The sequence below is a fragment of the Nannospalax galili genome, unplaced genomic scaffold (assembly GCF_000622305.1).
Source record: "Nannospalax galili isolate Female #2095 unplaced genomic scaffold, S.galili_v1.0 scaffold291, whole genome shotgun sequence".
NCBI lineage: Eukaryota > Metazoa > Chordata > Mammalia > Rodentia > Spalacidae > Nannospalax > Nannospalax galili.
This window is the reverse complement of record NW_008330588.1, coordinates 3,311,971-3,335,878: the sequence shown is the minus strand read 5'-3', so window position 1 is coordinate 3,335,878 and position 23,908 is coordinate 3,311,971. Positions and strand designations below refer to the sequence as shown.

Genomic DNA, 23,908 nt, shown 5'->3' with positions numbered 1-23,908 from the left:
CAGGCATTCTTCTGTTCTGACTCAAGCCAATGATCCAGTCCTTATCCCTACCTTTCCATTGACTGCACCACCAGCAAGGCGTCATAAGCAGACCAGAAATCAGTGTACTAGTTCTCAAATATGAAACGTACCAATATCTCAATGAAATGACACACCCAACACTCCTGCCAGAAGAGTGGCCATTTTAGTACCTAACAGTTACCATACCTCTGACCTCCGCACCATCACTCTACACCAGCCTGCCTCTGGCGCCACACCCTGTCCTATTCATTTAACAGTCACAGCAAATTTTAATAGAGTTTAATGTTATTTTATCCTCATAACAAGCTTGTGAGGTAGGTAAGTCCAGCATCATCCCAAAAAGGAAGCTGTGGTTCAGAAGTTAAGAGACTTTGTTATGGTGTAAATGCAAATACCAAACACGGCAACTTAGAATTGACCTTGAAAGTTATTCTGCTACTCCCCGAATTGTTCTTGTTCTTCAGGGGCTCTTCTCCAGAGCCAAGATTCAATCCAGATGTTTTCAAATCAGTGCTATTCTGTCCCAGGGCTGCTATCTTGGATACGAGGAAGAAATTAGAAATCCATGTCAGTAACTTTCCATTGTAGAATGAAGATCAACTTTGTACTTCCAGTTGCACCAAGAAGACCAACTCCTTCAGAGATGACTGAATCATTATGCATAAACGCATATGCAACATGCTCACCCTAACAGATTACCATGCTAAACACACTCTGCGGGTGCCTGTTAAATAAGTCGGTTCACATTGCCTAAGCCCAGGGATTTCTGGCAAGGAGGAAGAGCCCTGGAACTACTGCACTTTGGATCCTTTCAGGGAACCAGGGCTCCTTGTCCATTTAGCTCAGAGGAGGACTTAGCCCTCACCCTGCTGAAGGACAAGGCCCAACCACTTTTCCTGCCTTTTCAAGGCACAGAATGAGGGACTTCATGGCAAATCCCCTCCACCCAAAGTCACCAGATGCACCAAAAGGTTATACAGAAAGATTTTTTGCTCGTGGCTTCTTAACCACTAATGATGGAATAAAAGTCTTCCGGTAGGAGCGGCACTGAGGTCTTTCAGGGAGGTTCCTGGACTCTATCCTATAGGTAAAGCAAAGGAGATGTTAGGGTAGAAAAACATGGCCTCCATGTTGGAAAGCATTGCTTACCTTCAGTGAAGAAGCTGGAAGTGTTAAACTGATGCTTCATCTCCCTGAAGAATTGCCCCCCCTCAGCATGATGGCCTTCACTCTCGGTAAAATTATTTATCTGTGCTTCTACCTCAGCCTCCCCCACGAACCCAGAATAGTGACCAAAATTTCAATGTTGAGGAGTAAGGGCTTGATGGGTAGCGATTAAGATATTTCCATAATCTGGTCATGGCTTTAGGAAGTCAATCTTCCCCAATCTGTCTAGTCTTCAGCCTCATCTATCAATGAGGCATTTTAACTACTTTCTGTTCTTTCCAGCATCTCCGCCAACACTTTGTCTCTCAAATTCCATAGAGACATAGAAAACAACTGTCAGGACAATCTCAACAGCCTCCTCCCCTTGCCCTAAACTGGACCAGGCACAAGACTCACCTGGATCCAGAACCATCAGGAGGGGCAGGAGGCTCAGGGAGTCGAGGGTTCCTCCAACGGATCCGATTGAGCAGAACCTTGACCTTGTCCCACTGGGAGAGATCCTGCTGAACAGAGGGTAAGAGGTCACCATAGAGCCCTTCCCCACATACCTATCCCTAACAAAACTCCCAGGGACTGCTATCACCACTGCCAGACCAAGTAACCTGCTCCAAATAGGAATCTTGTCATTTTCCAAAAGTTTCTGATTTGAGGGATACCTACACAAATGCTCCCCTACCCTGCACCATCCTACCATCTATCCCAAATATATCCATCCCTACCTTGTGTCCCTGGGAGGGTGGAAAAATATGGGTTGGTTCCAACAAGGCCTCAGTAAGCCTGGGAGGGTTGGTGATGAGCAGCCCCATCTCTGAAAGTGAAGCTGCCTCTGCGCCTTCAGAAAAAGAACTGCATCAGCTCGGAGCCAGGAACAGAAAGTAATCTCACTAAGCTACAGCCCAAGAGGTCTGCTGATGGGACCCTGGGCAGGCACACAAAGCAGACAGAACATGGAGGAAGATACAGTTGCCCCTCACCTGTCTCCTTTGTATGCCTCAGCAGCTCTCTGGGCCCCTGAACCTTATTGTCTGGAGTATGTGAAGGAGCCACAGCTAATTCTTCCTCTTCAGGATCCTGGAACAGGAGAGATAGGACAATCAGAGCTTCAATAGTAGGCTGAGGCGGTTCTGAAGGCACTCATGGTTCCTGCCCTACCCATCTCCCCAACTTCCTGACCTGGCCACCCTTCCCTGCCATTCACTCACCCCAGGGGGCCTCTGGATCTGCAGCTGCAGGTAGAGTTGCTGGAGCCTTGCCATCTGCTCCAGCACCAGGCACAGGTGTTCTAGGTAGCGAAAACCCTGCCCTGGGAGGCAGGTCCAGGCTCCGGGCCCCATATCACCTACCTGTGGGACACATTAAGATAGGGGAGATGCCCGATATAGTAGCACATGCCATTAGTCCTAGCACTGGGGAGGCAGAGGCAGGAGACTTGTGGAGACTGAGGCCAGCCTGGGCTACATATCAAATTCCAGGCAAATTGGGGCTATAGGGAGAACCTGTCTCAAAACAAACAAAAATTATAGAGAAGACTTCCAGATTCAGCCAAACTCCCATCCTGGGCAGCCGGCCTGTGCTGAGCCAGCAAAATGGGGCAGAGCAGGCAAGCTGAGGCATCTACACCGGGTTGGCTTCCCCAGTGCCCAGTTGGGCATGGTACCCATACCTGTCTACCTCCTCTGTGGGGGTGGCTACACACAGCTGTGTGCTGGGTGAAGCAAGAAGCAGTGACACAACCATCAATTAGGGGCAAGGAATGCCCCACCCCGAGAGAGCTCCAGGGAGAATGGGGGGGGGTCCTCACAAGCCCCATAACCTGGCGGTCTCCACCCAGTGTTCACCCAGCCAAGATGGACACTCACCACTTCTGCTTCTTCCAGACCAGCCTCTAACTCAGTTTCTACTTCAGTGGACTCTTGCTCTCTTGTAAAAATGAGTTCTTCACCCCCATGCTTGGTCAGCAGCTGCATGGAGTGGTGCCGTCCAGACAAGCTAGGGAGCTCTTGAGACCGCTCCAGCACCTGCTCCAGCTTACAGCTGGCCAGCAGCCGTTCTAGCTGGGCAGGGGGCAACTCAGGGCTCCCCATGAGCTCAAGGTTTAGAGAATCCTGAGAAAGTCCTGATAAGGTAGTCAAGGAACTGTCCCCAACCACCATCTCCATGCCTGAGTCCTGGGAAGCCAGTTTGAGAAGTGGTATTCGTCTCTCCAGCCCTCTTAGCTCATTCTGTCCTTCCCCAGAGTCCAGTGAACATCCATGAGCTTCATCTGGGATCCGTCTGTATGTACTGGTGACTCCTGGCACTACACAGCCTTGTGTCAGGTCTTCACGAGCCCCATCTATAAGAAGAGTCAGTATCAGGCTGGGTAGGCCACCCTCAACACCCCCAGCTTTTCTGGTTGCTGGCAGCATTCCCTTGAGGAGATGTGTCCTGGACCAGTGGTGAAGCAAGGACACAGGACAGTCACAGCTCCACTGAGATGTGGCTCTAATTGTGCTTGGGAGACATCTAGATGGGGTTCTTATAACAGCAGTTGCCAGCGGACAGGAACCCACACTTCAGACTATGTGGTAGGCAAAGTCCTTGCAGATCATTCCAGTGAGCAACCTGGATGACCTAGGAGACACCCCCCGGCCCCCACTGGGGTGCACTTGAATCATCCGAGTCCTAAGTAGACAGCTGAGGGCTCTCTGACTGTTCCCCAAGAGGAAGGAAGACTGAGCAGGGCCTCCAGGAGGGGGAAAGAATAGAATGAAGCCTGGAGCCACATACTGGTCTCTAGAGCCCCTGAGATGTCAAGAAACAGGATGAGGTCTCTCCTGGATCTCATAGGGACAATGGTTTTGAAAATGACAGGGCCAGGGCTGGGGCATGCTGTAGTGATAGTCTGCACAGTGTTCCCAAGGTGTTGGGTTTCATCCCCAATAGTGCACGCACAAACAATTAAAATGAAAGCTGCTATAATTATTTGAGGCTTTTGGCCTTTTAAGCAAGAAGTGATCTTGTGACATTTAAAAGGGGGAAAAAAAACCTTAATAATAAATATAAATAACTAAAGTGAAGAAAACTTTTTTAAAGTGTTTTTTTTCTATAGCGCAAGCTGTCCTTGAACGCCCAATGTTCCTCCTGCTTCAGCCTCCCAAGCCAAGCCCTAGGATTATAGGCGTGTGCCTCCCAGCCCTGGTACCTAGCACTCGTTTATCGCCACCTCCACACCGTGCTTAATAGTGGTCTGGGTGCTCTACTGGAATGGGGCAGAAACTCACGTTGCTTTGGCAGCAGCAGGATACCAGCCCATTCCCACTGGGCCAGGAAGTGGGCCAGGAAGCCTACCCCTGCACCGGGAAATGTGTCCGTGGCCACTGAGGGGCTTTCGGTAGTGATTGCTGGGCTAAGTAGGGGGCAGCGGAGTCACCCAACCTCGGGCAGAGGGAGAAGGCTCCACACCGGGAACCCACGGACCAGTGGGGATGCGAGCGGCGACTGACCGCTCAGTCCCAGAGGATCTGCACAGTGCAAGGCGTCCCCAACCTATTCACCATTCGGCTCCTCCGAAGCTAGGAGGCGCGGCCAGGAGGCGCGGCCGGCGCGGGGGGCCGGGGCGGGAAGGCAGAAGGCGACCCGACCCTAGGGCAGGAGGCCACACGACTCACCCCGGCCGCCAAGCCGCTCCACCGCAAAGACGCGCCGCCGGCTCAGCATTGCGCACTCCCGGCTCCACGCGGCGCCCCCGCAGCGACCGCAGCACCGGAGAGAGCCTCGCGCGTCCCTAAGTGGTGCCTGAGCCGATCAGCCCGCAGCTCCCCGCCCAGCTGGGCGCGGCCCCAGGACACTCCCCGCGGGGGGCGGGCCGGGGCGGGCCGTACAGGTGGAGGGCGGTGGACCCGCCGGCATCAGTCCCGGGATCCGCTCCCCCGCCACCGAGCGCCCAGCTCCGGCGTTGGAAGGACCTCCATCATCCATCGTTCTTGGGAGATCACAACCCCACCTAAGGTCACCGCCCCCATTCCACGCGCGGACTGTGTCCCCGCCGCAGACTTGGAACCCGCGGGTGCGGGAGGGGTACGGGACAGGAGCCCGGAAGGAAATGGAGTCCCACGTGCTGGCCGAGGGAAGAATACAGATGAGGACAGTGTCCGGCGCTCCCAGTTGTGTGGCGTGGGTCGGGTCCCTCAGCCTGTGGGAAGTCTGGAGCCGAGGAAAGAGTAAAAGGGGCAGGGGTGCTGCGCACTGGGGAAACCAGAGCACTGGGGGCGCTCTGTGTCCAGAGCTGCATCTAGCCCCCTACCCGGCCCAAACTTCTTATCGTGGTGCCACTGGAAAGGTGTCAGGCAGATGGCTGGGTCTTCAGGGTCTGGGCAAGAGTTCAGCAGCAGCCTGGAGCTGCCTGGAGGCCGAGCGGAAGTTCAAATGTTTCCCTGACCCTAGCCGCCACCACCCTCCTTGACGCTGTCGGATTCCACCTTCACCCCATCCTAAAAGATGTCCAGGCAGCTGCCGATGGTGCGACCACCAAATGACCAGATGAGGGCGAGTGGAGCCCCCTAGGATCCTTACAAAGGAGTAGAGCTGGAAAAGTCTCAGCCGAACCCAAATCCCCTGTAGACAGATGCGGACGTGCAAGGTAGCACCTGGACCGCGCGAGGAGGGGCTGGAGCCTGAGCCACAGGAAGTGGCCCTTAACTAGGAGAGAGTCTCTCCACCCCCTATCGCCTCTTTGCTTCTTCCTGAAACCCATCCCAACCCACTCTCCACTGGAGCCTCCATCAGAGAACCACTGACGACCGTATTGCAGGACTAGAAAATCGGGAAACTGAGGCCCACAGCCAAGTTCCCAGACTGCAAGATGAAAGTCTGAATTGCAGTTCTCTGGCCGGCTTCAAAACCTTGATGTTTAGGGCCAAGCCCTTTCCTGCCCCAAGAGTCCCCTGGGCTGCCGGCTGCACCACCCCACCCCCAACCAACCCTCTCTTTCAAATACTGTGAGGGAAACAGGATGCTGAGTCTAGTAGAGCTGCCTTTGAAAGCCCAAAATGTCAGGCAGCAATCTTCGCCAGGCTAGGTGGCCTCCTCCTTCCAAGGTGACAGAATAGGGAGGAAAAGAAGGGGACCCTTTGCCAGATCTCGCCCTGAATTTGGAGAACGTGGAGCCCAGATTCCAAGCAGTCTCCGTGGTGACTCGGACAGGAATGTATCTAGAAACAGGAAGCCAGGCCGGCAGGAATGCAGCGTCTCAGCACAATGTTTTGTGTATGGCTCAAAGAACCCCCATACACTCGACTATGTACACGCCCCAACATATACTTCCCTCCCAACTAGGGACCTACCCTCTTGTGCCCCACCCCCTTGTGCAAAACCTGGGATAGTTCAGAGCAAACAGAGCCCTTATGGGAACCGGACCTGACGTGATGGGCCAGGCTTCCTTCATTTTGCATCTGATATCCGGACTGTAACTGCCTCAACGCTGCCAGACCTTCACCATTCAAAGGGCTCTGTAGCCCTGCATGACTTGCCACCTCCTAAGCCTCGTTCCTCTGCCTCCTCCACCTGGAAAATCATGCCCCTCAGAATGATGCCGGAAGGGGAGGGGAGCCCAGCCATTCATGGCTGCTTCGCGAGGAGATGACCCTGAATTCTTTGACAGAAGGCAGAGAGAGGAAAGTCATCAATCGGGATGGCCATCCATGCCCTTAGCCCTTCTGCCTCCAGTGGGGAAGTCCCAACTTCAGGAAGCTGGCTTCCTGCAAAGTCAGCACTGAGCTTGACCCTGGGAAAGAATGAACCTGCAGGCAGGCTCTGGTTTGGTTACATTCCTGACTTACTTTCCTTAGTAAGAGTCTTGAGCCAGTCATTTATCTTTCCCATCTGTCCTTGTTTTCTTCATTTACAGAAGAATGACAGCCATACCTATCTCTGAGCTATAAGAATGCAGTTCAAAGATTGAAAATATCTCACTTAAAATGTATCCAGAGTGCCCTAGAACATTGCCCCATTATCCAACTGTGTAACTTGAGAGCATCCCTTTCCCAGCGCTTTGAAGGAAGGCTTATTAGATGCTGTATGGGTCACTTCTAACTTTAATCTGTCAGGGTTTTTTAAAATTTTTTTATACTTTGTGTATGAGTGTTTTGCCTGCACGTAAGTGTACTTACGATGTGCAATGCCCATGGAGGCTAGAAGATGGTGTCAGATCAGATAGAATTGGAGTTACAGTTCTTAGCCTAAATGTGGGTGCTGGGACCTCTGCAAGAGCATACAGTACTCTTTATCACTGAGCCATCTCTCCAGCCCTAATCTGTCATTTCTGAATTTATCTCCCAAATGGCAGGATTACAAAGTACAGTAGCAACAATGGAGTGTGGGGGTCAGAGGGAATGGGAACTCACCACTAGGTGGGGTCAAGGATAAGGGCAGAGGTAAAGAACCACAGCCTGCCCCCCAACCCTATCAGCTGACTAATCAATTTAGCTAATAACTCCATTTTCCAAAGGAGTTCACTGCCAAGCCTGGGTCAGCCTTGTGACCACATAACTCGGCTGCTGCAAGAAAAGAACAAGGAATGCTGGGGCATGGTGGCACACGCCTTTAATCCCAGCACTCTGGAGGCAAAGGCAAGCGGATCTCTGAGATCTAGGCCAGCCTGCTTTACAATAGCGAGTTCCAGGCCAGCTGGGGCTATAGGGAGACACTGTTTCAAAAAGACAGAGAAGAAAGGGAGGGACAAGGGCTAGCTTGTTTAGTTGAGACCCATGCCTTCAGGCTGTATATATATATATTCCTTATGTGTCTCCACTCCTGTGGCACCCCTGTCCCACAAGGGTTTGTTGCAGGTGGGGATCTAACCATCGCAGTAATCCAAATCACCCTTCCCAACCTGTCACTTACCCACTACACATTTTCCAAGTGTGCCCAGAGCCTCAAGGTGAAGTTCAAATCACATGCAGCATTCAGATTCTCTTGGTCTTAGCTCAGGGAGCTTAACTGGGAAGTAGCCACTGTTCTGAGCATTCTGCTAGCAGACACCCCACCTCTCAGCAATTGCAGGTATCTTTTCTCACAAGGCCGCAGCTTTGAATTCACAGCTGCCCCTTGTGAGTTCCAAGACAGCCTTAGCATGTACTGAATTATTTCATAGCGGGAGCTCTATGGCTGCCATTTCCATATCATATCCAGGAAAGTGAGAGGTGTTTAATCTGCATTCCCACCAAAGCCCAAGTTTGGTATTTACCAGTGAACCAAATTCCCCTTCAGGTAAGCATTCTCCCTGCAGTGGAGGCACTGGACACTAGGTGGTGCCAAAGAGACTACCGCCTTTCTAACCAGCCCAACCGCCTGGACAGACTCCTCAGCCAGCCAGACTTGACCTTTTCTATAAAAACACAGGCTCATCCTCAGACAGCCATCCAGGCAAAAGGTGAGATGATTATATCAAGGTGTAAATTATATCCACAGGTGCCTAGAAGACAACAAGGTCTCTGCCAGCATTCCTTTCCCAAAGAGCCAGATCCCACAAGCTTGCCATCAGACCCCACCCTCCAAAGCCAGCTTTGATCTCCTGTGAAAATAAGGATGGGAGCCATGCTGAAGCACACAGCAACACCTGAAGAACATTCTGAAATGTCCTCAGAGATTAGAAATAGGGGTGGTTGGTGAATTAGGCCAAAAATCAAGGGTTTGCAGTTGACCACTGCTCCTACTCCCCTCCGCTCAAATGTACCCTACACAGGGCAGGGGTGGTGAGCACTGGTTACACATATATTTTCTTCAAATCAGTGAAGCCAACAGAACTGGTCCAGATATGAGTAGATCAGTCTGGCCCAGAGACCTGGCCAGGGGTGGTGGTCCCTCAGGGTGGGTACTCTGTTGAATTATCTCAAGCTTCAGCCATTCTCTCATGGGAAAGGCCAACCTGCTAATCATTGTTGCTAATCATTGTTCCAGAGGGAGCAAGCAGCCTGGGGTGTATGCAACAGTAGAAGTCAGGCTCTTCCTCCACCCCATCACTGGGTCCCCCTCCAGTCCATCCTGTTAACTGTGTACATTGGTAGTCTAGTTGGCAGCGTCCACATCAAATAAAGGGAAGATCAATGCCCAGTCCAGCCCCACCCAGCTAAGTGTGAGACTGTCTTGCCAGGAAGCCCTTCCCAGGCCTCTGCTTCTGTTCCTCTCTACACTCCAGAAAAGAAACTCGCTCCCTCTAAGTATGAGGGACCATCCAGAAAAATGGGCATCTCTATAAAAGAGTCAAGGAAGCATTCACCCCCAGCCTAAAGAAGCAAGTCCAGTGCCACCAGCCTATAGTCTGACACACACAAAGGTTGAGACAGGCGGACTGTATTTTGAAGCCAGCTTGGTATATATACATTGTTTCAAAAGCACACAAAAAAAAAAAAAAGAAGAAGAAGAAGAAGCAAGACTCTGCAATTGGGTGTCTGGCAGGTGGGGCTTGAGAGGGGAAATGAGAAGGAACCTGTGCAGATAATGAAGACCCACCCAGGAAAACGGGAAGGAAGGAAAAATACAACTTCACTTTGTCCATGTGTATCTATTTAGAGAGTTCATACATCAAAACCTTTACACAGTGAATATCATTAACTTTGGGGCCCCGTCCTTCTAGATACTTCTACCTGTTCTATGCTACACACAAACATACCAACACAGTAGACACTTTAGCCTACAGTGTAGCACCTGTCCTGCAGGGGAAAGGCCAGAGAGGATGGAACTGTGGTCAGTACCTGCAGCCTAAGACAAATCCCAGCCCTTGGCCTCACCCAAAGAGGACGAAAGGGCCTGGGGTCCCCAACCTTAGTTCATCTAAGAACCACCACCTGTTACCACCCTTTCCCTACCAACTTGCTCTCAGTATGGCCATGCCCAAAGATGATGTAAGTACAGATGGACTGAGCACCACGGGGCTCAGGCCCGAGAGCTGAGCGTGCCAGGCACTGAGTAGCGCTGGCGGGCATGTTTCTCACAGTACAGTTCATCGCCCACCCAGAAATGGCCTCGCATCTTCAGGTTCAGCCCACAGTCTGCGCAGGTGTAGCAGCCAGGGTGTCGGTACCTCCCCTCCTGGATACGGACCGCCTGGTTCCTGCAGGGAGGGAGAGCCATCAGCCACAGGACAGAGTCAGGTAGTTAGGAGGACAAGACATGAGGCTATCATTCCCAGGGAGCCTGGTCCCCAGCCACTCTAGGACCTCAGACACAAACACTTCAGACACTTGGCTCCCAAGCCCCTCTCAGGAATCTCACTTCATCAGCCCACAACATACATACAACACACATGTTTTAACATGTACAAACACCCTGCCAGAGCACCAATCAAGAACAACAAAAAGGCAGGGTATGGTGGCACATGCCTTTAGTCCCAGCACTCCAGAGGCAGAGGCATGCCAATCTCTGTGAGTTCCAAACTAGCCTGGTCTACACAGCAAGTTCCAGACCAGCCAGTGCTACATAGTGAGATCCTGTCTCAAAAAACAAAACAACAAGATCAACAACAAAAAGGCCGAGAGGTGGTTTAGTGTGTAAAAGCCTTTGCCACACAAGCCTGGCAACCTGGGTTCCATCTCCAGAACTCATGGTGGAAGGAAAGAACTAAATCCCAAAAGTTACCTTCTGACCTCCACGTGTATGCCATGCTGCTCACACACTCACACAAATACACACACACTATATACACATATGTATCATATACAAATAAAACAAACATAATAATAATAAATAATTAACTTTAATTTTTAAAAAGAACAACAAAAAAAGTTACACCCTGAGCCAGGCACAGTGGCGCATACCTATAGCATTAGGGAGACAGAACTATATATTTGGAGGTAAGCCTGTACTACCTAGCAGACCGTGTCTCAAAAAAAGTCACTCCTCTGCAGCATAGATTGACAAATTTCCACACATCCCTTGGGTTTTGTTTTGTTTTGTTTTGTTTTGTTTTGTTTTGTTGAGACAAGGCCTCACCTCACTGTCTAGCCCTGGCTGGCCTGGAACTCACTATGTAAACCAGGCTAGCCTCAAACTCACAGAGATCCACCTGCCTTTGCCTCCCAACTGCTGAGATTAAAGACATGCACTACCACACCCAGCTCTCCTGTGTTTCTTGGGGGTTTTTTTGAAACAGTCTTACTATGTAGCCCTAATTGGCCTGGAATTCACTATGTAGACAAAGGTCAAGGAATTTCCCAAAATCACCTGACCCTCAATATTGGCTTTTATGGAAGGGGTATATGCCAGCAATTTTCCAGAGAAAGGGATTACATAGTATCACCCACTGAGAAAAATGAACCTGGGGGCAGGGAAGGGGAGGCCAAGGTTCTCCATGGGGCGATGCCTCATCTGGAGGCAAATTTCCAGAGGCTTGAATATGGAAGAATCCCCCAAAGCAGTAGCATTTTTCATTCCTCTGGGGAAAGGGGAGGAAATGAGGGCGGGCACAAGAAGCAGCTAGCCAGGCATTCATTCTAAGCATGAAGCCACTTGGCTGTGCTTCCCTCCATGGTCCCTGGATTAACTGCCCAACATTGCCTGAGAGCCCCATGCCCCCCCAAGGCATGCCCACCACCCATCCTCTGACACTCACGCAATGTTCCCACTGCACTTCTCGCAGGTGTGGAGCTTGGGTGGAGTGGCCAGGGACCTGGAGCTGGGCAGGGAGGCCTGGGGACTCAGCGAACTGGGCACAAATGCAGGTGTGCCACCTGGGAGGGGCAGAAGACAGACATGAGAGTCGGTCACTCACCCACAGAGACTATACTTAATGGTACTTTGGGACACCATTCAGTATGCCCCACACTCCCACATTTGTTACAAAAGGCACACCTTCACACAGACCCAGTGGGTATGTGAGTAGGTGAGGAAAAAAGGCAATTGAGGCAGACCATTGATAGAGGCTGATTAAGGTATAAAGCCTGACCATGACCAAGGTCAAGTCTACCCTTCTAAAGCAAGTATCTGTACCTAGTGTCTGATAGAGACAAAGTAGGTGTTCCCTTTCTGTGAGCCAGTCACGATGACATGAACAAACATTTGGTCATCACAGCACCACAATGCCTTTGTATAAAAGCCTTTCAAATGACTTTAATATGTATCATTGCTTCTGAGCCAGTGAAAATGCCAAGATGAAGCCCAGAGGCATTTGGTAGTTCTTGTCCCTGCTTCAGCTAAGAGTCTGAGGCACCCCTAAAGTAGCCTTATGTTTGTGCTTCCCTTCCCACATCTACCACAACCACCAGTCTCTCTGTGTCCTTTCCCTTGACCTGTAGAAAGAGACCTCAGAGTCAGAATGGGCAGGGTTTGTTCCAAACCTTCTCACCCAGCTCCCCATGTCCCAGCAAACAGCCCTGTGAGCTACAAAACAAAGCTGGAGCCAGTTGCCAGGGAATGGCCATTCAGTGGCTCCAAGCTCTGTCCTGCCAGCCTCGTCCTTTCCATCTTCCTGTTGGACAAGGCAGTGCCTTCATCTGCTGTTCTAAAGAGCATTCTTCCTGATTGTCAGAGGAGCAGTGTGTACCCCACTAATGTGTCCACTCCTGTGGGAACTGTCCAGGCCCATCTGCCCCAATAAACAGGAGTTCTTTGGGGCAGAAGTTGGGTCGTGAGCACCTTCCATCTTCACACTCTGCCCACATCTGCTCCACTGGACAAACACTGCACTGTTTTTCCAGTGAGTAACAGGATGACTGGCAGGAGCCTGCATTGCCTATACTGTTCACTGAGACACCTTGCCTGGCATAAGAGCCTGTGGTAGGGCACTCTTCAGTCTGGCTCCAAAGGCCCTTGTCTCAATGGCTTGCTGTCCCTGCAGCCAGGATAGGCCATTCTCTCCTGAACACACCCAAAGCCCTCTGGCTGCTGGCCTCAGCATTCCAGTGCTTCCAGCCATCCCACAGTCTTAAGGCTGGATCTTGTTTCAAGGGCCAAATCAAATCCCTCTGCCTTCAAGAAGCCCTCCGTGGAGACACAGCCTGGAGTCCCTACCTGTATCACCTTTAGGTGCTTTCCTGGTTCTGGCTGGCACCATCTACCACCATCTGGGTGGATACCTGGTAACTCCAACCAACCAGAACATAAGCTCCTTAAAAGTAATCACTGGGCTTGACATGCTGCCCTGGCCCCTAGTTCTACTATGAGCATAAGAAAAACTATTTCCTTAGTTGGTTTAGCCATGCTCCAGGGAGTCCAAACGACCCTCCTTCACCCCACAGCCTTGAGGCCTCACCTCTCTCCTCAGCCTCCAGGGCTTCCTGCAAGAGCCGAAAGGAGCTGGACTGCCGTGGGGCCACCCGCCCCTCACGGTTCTCCTGTAGCATCTTGAACACCTCGGAGTCCTCTTCCAGGTCCAAGCTACTGTGGAAGGGACAGAAAAGAATGAGGGACCCTGTGCCACAGGGTTTGGACACACCCCAGTACAGGAGAAGGGTGTGGGGGTTGAGAGATGGAAACTCCCATCCCTCTTAGGGAAGTCAGTCTCCCTCCTGTCCCCTCCAGGAGCTCACCCAACCCTACAAGGCCTGTGGGTACCTGAACCTGGGGCTGGAGGACCGAGGTCCTGAAGAATGTGGCAGCACCCGCACTGCAGAGTCGCCAGCCTGTGGGTGGAGAGCAGCGGGGAGGAGTCTGAGGCTTGACGAGGCCAGCACGCCCATGTGCAACACCAGGTGCTGATCCCAAGGCCAACACCAGGGGGCGCCCGGCCCCCGCTGACCCACCAGTCCCTTGCCTGTGTCATGTACTCAGTCTGTGCCACGTCCAACTTGTTCCACAAAACCATGGATGCTGGAATCCCAACGGGAGAGAGAAGCCAGCACCAGAGATGCATAGGTTCTGCATGGGGATGCCACAAAGTGCAGCACAAGGACACCAGGTGGTACAGGTGGTGGGCTCCACACAGACATCTCACACTTAGACACAGACACAATCCTCACACTTAGGTCATGCTACCTGTCCTTAAAGATGAGACATTCTAAGGTCAGTCTCCCAAACAAACAGAAGAAGCAAGCCTGAAAGCCAACCCTTTTACTGCAAGGTCATAGAAACATAAAGGGGTGAAGTGAAAGGCTCCCCCCTCCCCCCAACCAGGGCAGGGGCTGGGCAGGCCCTGAGTGGCCTATGCTGCTCTCTCTCTCTCCCCTAAGAGAGTTGGGCTCTGGGCTGCTGCCTCTCCCCACTACCCTTCAAGATCTGGTCCTGCCTCCCACCCACCCCACCCCAAGTTATGAACAGCCATGCTCAGTCCAAACCTGCATCCTAGATCAGGTGTTGCCCATATATCTCAACTCTTGCATTTGCTCTGGACATAGAACTCTGGCCTTCAACTTCCTTATCCATCCTGGAAGCCAGTTTTCAGCCTGCACCTGGGTGTCACCCTTCCCTTTCCATCCCCAGTGGAACTCCACTGAGCTGGCAGGAGAGCATGAGACAGCCTCAGGCTGGGGAGCCTAGGGCTCAGGGTAGATATCCTGCAGTGCTACCAAATGAACTATATTCCCAGCCCTTTCCGAGTCCTTTGCTACAGTGCTCTAGGGCACAGTAGCTGATTCAAGCTGCCTGGGGATCAAAGACAGGACCTCATGCCCTGGCTCCTGGATGGTCACCAAGTGCTGAGTGGCTACGGGTCTGTGATAGCATCTTCATATCCTCAAGAACAATGTCACATCTCCAAGCTGGCCAGCATGTGCTCTGCATGGAACAGGCCAGGGAGAAAGGAGGGCTGTCCTGCCCAGGCTCCTTCAGGAGCCAAGTTCTCACTCCCAGTCAGAGGGAGAGGTGCCTTTTTCACTTGTCAACCTATAGTTTCCAGAATGACATTTTAGAGGCTGGTGGTAGCCTATATCCTGGCTCTCTGGCCTCAGCCAGCCAGGCACACATTCACTACAGTCAGGGGTCTCTACTCCCTCCAGCCCACAGCCCTTCCTAGGAGTCAGCACTATCACCAGGAGAGGCCTGCCTCTGCCTCCCCTGACCCTCCTAGACTACTGAGGTCCCTGCTTTGCAGAGGAGACTTTTCCAAATCCTTCCTTCCTCTCTAAGTCAGCAAGCTGCTTCCTATCACCAGCCCATAAGGAACACCCCTGCAAGGCATACAGAGATGTTCATAGTGAGTACCGGGGTAGTCCAGAGTATTGGGAGAAATCCTGTAGTTAACCAAGTTAAAGAAACATCACACCAAATTGACTTGGAGCCTCTAAGACACTAAAGAGCAGTGACTCAGAAGAGAACTGCAGACCCTATGACTCCTGCACCCATCAGCACAGCCTGTGGGGTTAGGAATTCTGGCTTTTCCACGAATGCATCCCCAGGGCCCAGAGGGTGTCTGACAAGAAACAGCTGGCTGAAAGAGAAAGAATGACAGGAGTCCTCAGGGTCAGAGAAGGGAACACAGAGCTTCCAGCCTGGCTCTGAGGCCGAGAGAGAGAGAGGGCCCTGCTCTGGGTAGTATGGCACAGTGGGACTAGCTGGGACCCCCTACCGCCTGACCCCAGCTCCCCTTTAGCAAGCAGGCCTATCAAAGCACAGGTTCTTTTCCTGAACCCACTTCCACTTTGCAGATCCAGGCTGGGGCCTAGAATCTGCTTTTCCAGCAACTTCCTAGGCACTGCTTCTGGCTTGAGAACTACCTTCCTTATACTACCTGCATCTCTGATGCCTGGCTGGGACAACACAGGAAGGCCTGCCCTTGAGCACTGGGGTCTGCTGAGGCAACAGCTTCCAGGAGACTCTATGGCCAGGAGGGATGTGTCCTCTAGCCCCAAGCCAAGCTCATTTCTAGCTTGTCTCAAAATCTGCCAGTTCTAGTTGGGATCCATTTCCCCACTACCAGAATTTCAGACCACTGCATATTATTCTCTAATCAAAACCCTGTTCCATCCTCCCTCTACTGTCCAGCACGATTCCTGACAGAGCCTTCTCAGGCCACCCAGCCAACTTGTCTCTCTCCCCTTCCAGAACTGCCTCCTGCTTTTGTAATTAATCCCACACTATCCTGTGCTTAATTGCCCCAAAATTGTTAGGCATGTTTGTCTTATCACAATAACTACATCTTAAATTCTTTAAGGACAGAGATCTTGTGGAATGCATCTCTGGGCCCACAGCACCCACCCAACTGGCCCTGGGCAGGCACACAGCCCATTCACCAAGGATTCTGCCCTTTCCTTCTCTAGAGCCCCCCATTTCCTAGTTCCCTCCCCCAGCCACCTCCAAAGGCCCTGCTCTGTGGAATGAAGAACCAACCCAGAGGTAAAATTCCAACAGCTGGGCCTCGTCCCCTTCACCCTAAAGGCAGGACATGTCCCCAGCCACTCTGCCCAAAATTATTGTCTGTCTCACTCCCTCACTGCACTTCCCCTGCCCTTGGGGAGGAGAAATACCACCTTGGGGTTAAGCTGTCACCAGTGGCCACAGAGACTTGGGGACATGGGTCGGAGAGGGGTCCAGCAGAGGGAGAACAGACAGAAAACAGGCCCCAAGGATAGCAGGGGGCAAAAACACAGTCCTGCAGAGGTTCTCTCGGCTGAGTGGGAGGAGGACCAAGAGCAGGGGTGGGAGTTGGGGGCTCATAACAGGAGGAATGTCTTTAGAAGATGCAGCCAGCAAAGAGAGGGACTCATCCCAACAACAGCAGTGAAACTATTTCAGCCGCAGCCCAAGAGAAACACACTAGGAAGGGAGGAAGCGAGCAGAAGGGAGGCAGTCAGAGTGGGCAGGAGGGGAGAAGAGAACAGAACGGAATGGGCACTAGCAGGGCAGGCCTCGTCCTCAGCAGGTGTGGCCCTCCACCAGAACTGCTGTTCTCCCTGGCTCAGGAGAGTAGTGTACCTGTCACTAGGAGATGCCGCACAAGCTGCCCAGGTGTCAAGGGGAACAGGAGATAAGGCTTATCTCCTTCTCCGCTGCACTCTCACCTGTCTGTTTATGGGGCGACCACCATGAGACAAGTCAGTAGCAGTGAGGCCTGGAGAGTGTGTCAGACCCTGGAAACTGAAATGGAGGGACTGATGTGGGTGCGAAATCCCCCACAGCCTCACCCAGGAAGGAAGAGCAGAGTCCCCAGGATCCCCTAAACATAGGTGAAACTCTAAAGGGCCAGGTCAGGTATGGGGGTCACCCACTCACTGCACTCACCTGCGGCCAATCACAGCCTCTCCAGAAAGGGTGAGTGGACTAGTGGAGGGTGGGGTGGAGAAGGGGCTGCCTGGCCTGGGGCTGAGGGAGGCTGGGCTGGAGTAGGAAGACCTCATGGAGGACTGGCTGTCATGGTGTGTTCTCAGAGAGCCCTGTGGAGAGAAGGGCCAAGGGAGAGCTGGCATGCCCCTGCTGGCTGCACATCAGGGGTGGGGGTGCTGAGGCCCCAGGCTGGAAGGACCAGCTTACCTGGAAGCGAGCTGCCAGCACTTCCAAGGAACCTTCCCCATTTGTCTGCCCAGGAGAGGCAGCTGGAGACCTAGGGGACAAAGAGAGGAGACTGTCACATGGTCCTGGAACACCCCCCACTCCATCCTGAACACTGTTCCCAGGCCTGGTTCTCAAACCAGTCAAGTATCTAGGACACTTGGATTTGGACTGCCAGCTTTTAATTTTGTCAAGTTCACAACAGATGACTTCCATCATTGACTACCATCATATCGCTCGGGCCCAGGACCATGACATAGAAAGACAGAGTTTCAGCCAAATACTCAATAAATCAACCTTTACAGAAATGCCTCACATGACCCATGTCCCTCTTCATTCATCTAGACTTTGTCATTGCATGGCATCCATTTGTAGATCAATTTTGAGAAAGAGCTAATTCCATATAAACAGTCCTCTGTCTTTTAAAATATTTTATTATTTTTATTTTATGTGTATGAGTGTGTTGCCTGCATGTCATACAATGCCCGCCAAATTCAGAAGAGGGCTTCGGCTCCCCTGGTACTGGAGTTATGTTTTTGTCCTTTTGAGACAAGGTCTCCTTGTAGCCCCAGCTGACCTGAACTCACTATGTAGACCAGGCTGGCCTTGAACTCACAACGATATGCCTGCCTCTGCCTCCTGAGTGCTGGGATTAAAGGTGTGTGCCACCATGCCCGGCTATTATTTTTATTTTATGTGTATGATTGTATTGCCTGCATGTATGTGAGTGCACCCGTGTGGTGCAATGCTGCGGAGGTCAGAAAAGGGCTTCAGATTCCCCTGGAGCTGAGTTAAGGATGGTTCGTAGCTACCATGTGGATGCTGGAAATCAAACCCAGGTCCTCTGCAATAGCATTCAGTGCTCTTAACCGCTGAGCCGTCTCGCCCCTCCTTTGTCTTTAAAACCATAGAGAAGCTAAAGCCCTGAGAAGGACTGTGAATTCCCCAAGCCCCAAAGCCCATCAGTGTCTGGGCCAGATGCCTGCTCTTTCCCACCTATAGGTTCATCCCCTACTAACTGCTTTACTGATGGCCAGAATGCTTTGGGAAGGCCACTCAGAGTCCCTTCCTCAGGCTTCTCCCCCAATAAAACAAGGGGTGGAAACAGGCCTCCCTTCCCTTTTAGACAGGCAGCTGGAGGACCTGGAGACCTCTGAGCAGGCCCAGCACCTAACTAACAACAGACAGTAGCTAGCCAGAGGGGCTTCTCTCACCCCAAGTGGACCCCTTTCCAAAACCCTGCACTGCACTCCATTTCTCAGTGGAGCTGGCTGGAGCCTCGAATGGGAGGTCATCAGAGATGGGAGGTAAAGGTGAGAAGTGAGTCCATAATCCTTGCTTCCCACCATCACTACACCATTACTGCATGCCACAGCATTCCTGGGCATCTGGTCACCTCTAGAAAAGTTGGCCAGCAGGAATCTTCACCTCCCTGGTAGCAGTATGGAAGTCAGAATGAGGAGAGCTCCACCCCAGAGCTCTACTTCCTGCCTTAGAGCCTCTGAATGCCCAAGCAGTCTCCTGAAGAGGTGGGAAGACAGTTGTGGTGAGGTATTGGCAAAAAGGAAGACACCCAGAGCCTTGGCTTGCCTGGTGTGGAGCTGGCCAGGCCTACCTCCCGGATGGCCAGGTCCTTCCAAGAAGAATCTGACAGCATGCACTGGTGTCAGCAGATTCTGCCCTGATTGCTGCCTCCTGTGGATTTTGGGCCGATTCCCAGATGCCATGAGGTCCCCTCCACCCTCCTCTTCTGGGTCCCTCTCCTGCAAACACTCAGGGGCAGATTGGCATGAAGAGGGCCAGTTTCATGGGAACCTGCCTCTGCAGCAGCACAGGTGGGGCCCATGGGTAAGGAGGGTTGCAGAGGCAGGGCCAGAAGAGAACCTGGCAGTGGGCAGAGGCAGAGAAGCAGGCGGCATCAAATTCTTCTGCTGACCTGCCTAAAGAGCCCTTGGATCAAGGGGTCTCCCAACATTCCTGATCTGTGACTCATTGTGATGTTCCACCCCTGAGAGCCACCTGTTCCCCTCACAAACCTCCCATGAGTACAGGAACCCTGCTCAGCAGCAGGGCCCAAAGCAGTGATGGGGAGGGACAATGAATGAGTTCTGAGTCCCCAAGGCTCCATCTCCACCTGGTTCAACACAAAAGCCACCTCTCAGAGACAAGGAGACTCAGCCTAGGGTACACCTTGCCCAGAAGTTTCCCCTCTTCAACCACTTCATGCCCACACCCTATACCATTCACACTCTTGGGAACCAGTCAAACCCGGGCTTCCAGGTAGCTGGTGCCAGCCTGCCACACCCTGCCTGTGGCTGCATGCCCAGCCTGGAGCCCACCTTCAGCCAGCTGGTCACTGGGACACCTTTTAGCCCACCCTAACCTTCTTCTTCCCTATTATAGGCCCAGAGGTGAGAACTTTCCACATGCCAAAATAGCCTCAGAAGGCCTAGATGGGGCTGCATTCAGGGCTGTAGGCAGGGGTGAGGATGGTTGCTTGGCTGACAATTGGCAGGTGGAGGAGGGGAAGGGTGGCAAGCTCAATGGAGGTAGAAGGCCTACCGGTCCAGCTGCAGTCGTAGGGGTGAGGCACTCTGGCGGATCTTGCTCTGGGCCTCCACATGTAGCATGCCCTCTGCTCTCTCGCCATTGATGGTCACAATGATATCACCAGGTCGGAGATCAGCAGCCTCAGCCTTACCTCGCTCTGTTACCTATAGGGATGAGAAGCCAGGAATTAGTGAGTCTTTGGTACCCAGTACCCTGTCCCCAATAACCAGAGAGGGCTGGAGCCAGGAGTTAGTGAGTCTTTGGTACCCAGTACCCTGTACCCAATAACCTGAGAGGGCTGGAGCCAGGAGTTAGTGAGTCTTTGGTGCCCAGTACCCTGTACCCAATAACCTGAGAGGGCTGGAGCCAAGAAAGGCAGAAGCTGAAATGAACCTCTGCCACCCCTCTCTCTGCCCTCCCTCTCTCTGCCCTTCACTCTCTGCCAGCTAGCTGGCTAATCCCTCCCAAGCTTGAATGGCACCCCCAGGTCCCCACCCCCCTGGCATTCAAACAGAGGCCTCTCAAGGAATGTGATGGCAGGATGGCAGGAACTGAGCTTGGAAATACTTCTGGATAGAGGGCCCTACGCCTGCATATCACACCTTGAAGGTGACTGCCTACACACCACCCTTCCTGTGACTGTGCCCCAGCCTGAGCCTAGGCTTGGGTTGAGAGGAAAGGACCAGAAACCTGTAGAAACTCTTGTTCCATGCAACCACCCAAAATGGCTGCCAGCAGGTTAGGAACTGAGGTTTGCCCTCAGTTAGGGAGTGAGGGAAGCACCTCCTCCTAATGGCCTTCCTGAAGGCCACTGCACCCTATGGCAACAGAGCACAGCTGGACCCTGGCCAACATTGCTGGGAGCAAGCTTCAGGCACTGGAACAAAATGGGAAAAGTTATTTTGTGTGGATGGATGGGCTGAACAAGACAAGCCTAACTTTCAGGAGGTAGGTCCTTATTTCTTGGAGCCAGACCTTACCTTGGTCACGATGATGGGAGTGTGGAAATCTCTGCCTCCACTGATGCGGAAGCCCCAGGGTGCCGGCCCCACCACATCCACCGTCAGTGCCATGCCTGGGGAAGAGAAAACTGGGAGATGGGACCCACTCCCCCAGCACACCCACCCCAAGGAAAATGAAGAAAGATGGGTGATAGGTCCCAGAGCTACCAGGCAGGGGCTAGGACTTGGGGGTGATAGAGGAAGTGACTAAGTCCCTCCCTCACCCGAGAGTTTCACTTCCCCCCACCGTGGGAAGCTGTGACTCTGAGCTCCCCCTTCCATGGTCTTCAGCTCAGCAGCTCCCAAGAGAGGCAGTGGTTCCACTGCCAGGCTGACAGACTGCCACACAGGTGCTTGGTAGAGAATGGTGGGCACAGGCTGGCAGGTGGTAGAAGATACCAGCATTTCCTCCCTCCCCCCCTCCCCCACATAGGGTAAGGCCCTCAAGGGCTTGCTTCCTGTCCCTAAAACCAAGAGCACACGGTACTTCCTCCCTACTCTGGAGGACAGCAGAGCTTTCTACACAGGAGAGACAGCAAGACATGGGGTAACCCCACCAGGCCCTTCGAGAAGGTACCAGGTAGGGGCTGGCTGGGGTCAGACCAAGGTGTTCAGAGGAGCCACTAGGCCACCTGCCCAGCCCTGACAACTGGGTTCAGATGCTGATAAAAAAGCTTCCCACCTCCAAGGGCCTGCTGCCCTCTGAACAGCCTGAGCTCCAAGGCCAAGGCTCATCTGCCAAGGGAGGCACCCCCACCCCCACCCTGGTGCTGGCCAGCAGGGAGGTTTATGATGCTGCCTGCCAGGCTGGCCACAGGCTTCCCATCCGCAGCCCCCTCTGCCCCACAAGGGAGTGTCCTTGTGGACCAGGCCCTCCTAGGATTTCCTGAGCTTCTAGGTCTGGAGCCAGGAGCCAATCCAGTCAGGAAGCTACAATGCCAGGCTGGGCACCACCCAGCCCAGCACCCACCCTGAGGCTGCCCCTGGGGAGATACAGAGTCAGCAAGTATTGTCCAATATCTCAGGGCCAGGGGAGTATCCAGGCCAGCAGTTCACCCCTCTTGTCCCCAGGCAACTGGCTTTCCCTTTCACCCAGGCCCAGTCACTGTCCCTCGGGCTGGTCCCTGGAAGTCTGCAAACGCCCTGAGATTCTCAGACCTTTGAGCTGGCCAGTGGACTCCGTGCTGCGAGTGCCGCAGGGAAGTACCTAGCCTGTCAGCCTGGCTCGCCCAGTCCCAGTTCTGAAGCCTTCTTCCCACTAAGGCCAAAGTACCCAGCCAGCCTGGGACTGGAGGAGGAATGGTTAGCCAGGTCAAGGGGAGTCCAAACCACTGGGTGCCCAAGCCGACGAGCCGCTCCAGGGAGAGGGGCTTTGGGGCTCAGGGCAGGGTTCCCGGGAGCCACAGATCCCAAAGGGCACTGGCCCTTGGAAGGTGCGCAGGTGGGCGCGCGCTCACCTGGCTAGGGCTCACCTGTTGCGCTGGGCTGCCAGACCCAAGAGGGAAAGGAGGGAAGGGAGGGAAGAAGGGAGAGAGGACGAGGAGTCACCACCGTTCCGCCGCTGCTGTCGGTCCGATTCAAGGGAGAGCCCGCCCGGGACTCCGGGACCTGCCTCCGCCCATGTGATCCCGGGGCCGCCCCTGCCGCCGCCCCTGGCCCGGGAAGCCGCCTCCTCCGCGCTGCGGAGCCTGGGTGCCGCCACCTGGCCCGTGCCTTGCCGGGGAGCTGGGAGGACTGACTCCCCCAGGAGCCACCTCTAGGCTGAGGTCGTCCTCCCCAGATGCCTGCATCCTTCTGGACAGTCCCTGAGTACAAGCGAACCGTTCAAGTGACAGTCGTCTCCCTCTTGCCCCCTTGCGCAGACTGCGGGGGGCCGCGGCGTCCCATCCTATCCCCCACTTCAAAGTGACCCTCGAGTCCCCGGCCCCCAGGCCTCGGTCAGGCAACCGCTGGCTTGGTAGACTTGTCTGCGGTTCACCCAGTTCCTCCGCCCACTCCCGGCTTCGATGCTGGCACAGATGCGGTCTGGACACCCAGAAATCCCAAGCCTGGGCCACCCTTCCGTACTCCTCAACTCTCTTCCAGGAGGGACGACCTGCTACTGACTCTGGCTTGATGGAGCCAGCTCAGTCCTCTATGCAGCGCAGAGTGACCTAGCCTCAGATACTCCCGCAAGCATGGAGGCCTGCCAGAGTCCAGAGGAGATGAGGGCGCTTGGTAGGGTCACAAGGCACGACCGCTTCCTGCTGGCCTGCAGGAGGTAGACTGGCCCCAACCACTACCGTGGACCCTGCCTGCCCTTCCTTCCCTATCAGGCTCCAGGACGCAGGTCAGTGGAGCAGGGGTCCCAGGTGTGGGCTCAGGACGGTGGAGTCACCCCATCCCCATCCGGCCAGCGGTCCCCCAAAGCCATACCTGGCAATCCTTGCAGGGAGCTCAGTGCCTACGCCGATGCCTCCTGCCTTTTCAGTTGCTCTCACAACTTGACACTCTGAGGAGCACACCTGTGGGCACAGCTGTAACCTGCCTGCCTCAGGTGTGAGTCATTCCCTCCGAGTTCTCTCTGCAAGGATTGCCCTGGCCACACTCCTCACCTACCCAGTGGGAGTGTGCCTCACCATCCCTGTACTCCCTGTCTGCCCAGCCACCTCCCTGGCTCCACCTCCCATAGTCTCCTCCTCCTGGAGTATAAAGGGCTCTCCCAGGTACTAATCCCAGGGGCCTCCTGGAGGGGCCACTTGCCTGCTGCACCTGTTCTCCCTCCCCATCTAGAC

The 23,908-nt window shown here is 53.5% G+C and overlaps 2 protein-coding genes across 5 annotated transcripts; both read right to left on the bottom strand.

The window, feature by feature from the left end:
- Positions 1-285: 285 nt before the first annotated feature.
- CUNH8orf58 (chromosome unknown C8orf58 homolog) lies at positions 286-7,323 on the bottom strand. Of its 2 annotated transcripts, none has more exons than XM_029554801.1 (7): positions 4,839-7,323; positions 3,048-3,523; positions 2,391-2,531; positions 2,163-2,259; positions 1,908-2,020; positions 1,585-1,691; positions 286-1,102 (listed from the first exon to the last, which is right to left on the bottom strand). In XM_029554801.1, exons 1-7 carry the CDS (start codon positions 4,885-4,887, stop codon positions 994-996), a joined length of 1,092 nt encoding a protein of 363 aa, XP_029410661.1. In that variant the 5' UTR covers positions 4,888-7,323; the 3' UTR covers positions 286-993. The 2 variants fall into 2 exon arrangements, with proteins under 2 accessions (XP_029410661.1, XP_008848689.1); XM_008850467.3 differs by having other exon boundaries at positions 1,585-1,688; positions 4,839-7,320.
- A 2,387-nt stretch (positions 7,324-9,710) lies between these two features.
- On the bottom strand, positions 9,711-22,757 carry Pdlim2 (PDZ and LIM domain 2). Of its 3 annotated transcripts, none has more exons than XM_029554798.1 (10): positions 22,607-22,757; positions 21,114-21,208; positions 20,146-20,297; positions 17,566-17,635; positions 17,317-17,468; positions 17,097-17,172; positions 13,717-13,784; positions 13,415-13,539; positions 11,777-11,894; positions 9,711-10,279 (listed from the first exon to the last, which is right to left on the bottom strand). In XM_029554798.1, exons 2-10 carry the CDS (start codon positions 21,204-21,206, stop codon positions 10,102-10,104), a joined length of 1,032 nt encoding a protein of 343 aa, XP_029410658.1. In that variant the 5' UTR covers positions 21,207-21,208; positions 22,607-22,757; the 3' UTR covers positions 9,711-10,101. The 3 variants fall into 3 exon arrangements, with proteins under 3 accessions (XP_029410658.1, XP_008848688.1, XP_017658042.1); XM_008850466.3 differs by having other exon boundaries at positions 13,415-13,542; positions 22,607-22,756; XM_017802553.2 differs by having other exon boundaries at positions 13,415-13,542; positions 22,592-22,647.
- Positions 22,758-23,908: the final 1,151 nt, after the last annotated feature.

Bases quoted from the DNA above. Each gene is read 5' to 3' on its own strand.
- CUNH8orf58 (XM_029554801.1), bottom strand. From the start codon at position 4,887: ATGCTGAGCCGGCGGCGCGTCTTTGCGGTGGAGCGGCTTGGCGGCCGG. The intron at 2,532-3,047 runs GTGAGTGTCCAT...TGTGTCCCACAG, and splicing joins GTCTGGAAGAAGCAGAAGTG to GTAGGTGATATGGGGCCCGG. The intron at 1,103-1,584 runs GTGAGTCTTGTG...CTTTACCTATAG, and splicing joins CCTGATGGTTCTGGATCCAG to GATAGAGTCCAGGAACCTCC.
- Pdlim2 (XM_008850466.3), bottom strand. From the start codon at position 21,206: ATGGCACTGACGGTGGATGTGGTGGGGCCGGCACCCTGGGGCTTCCGC. The intron at 17,636-20,145 runs GTAGGCCTTCTA...TTTGTCCCCTAG, and splicing joins CTACGACTGCAGCTGGACCG to GTCTCCAGCTGCCTCTCCTG. The intron at 17,173-17,316 runs GTGAGTGCAGTG...CCTCCATTTCAG, and splicing joins GAGGCTGTGATTGGCCGCAG to TTTCCAGGGTCTGACACACT.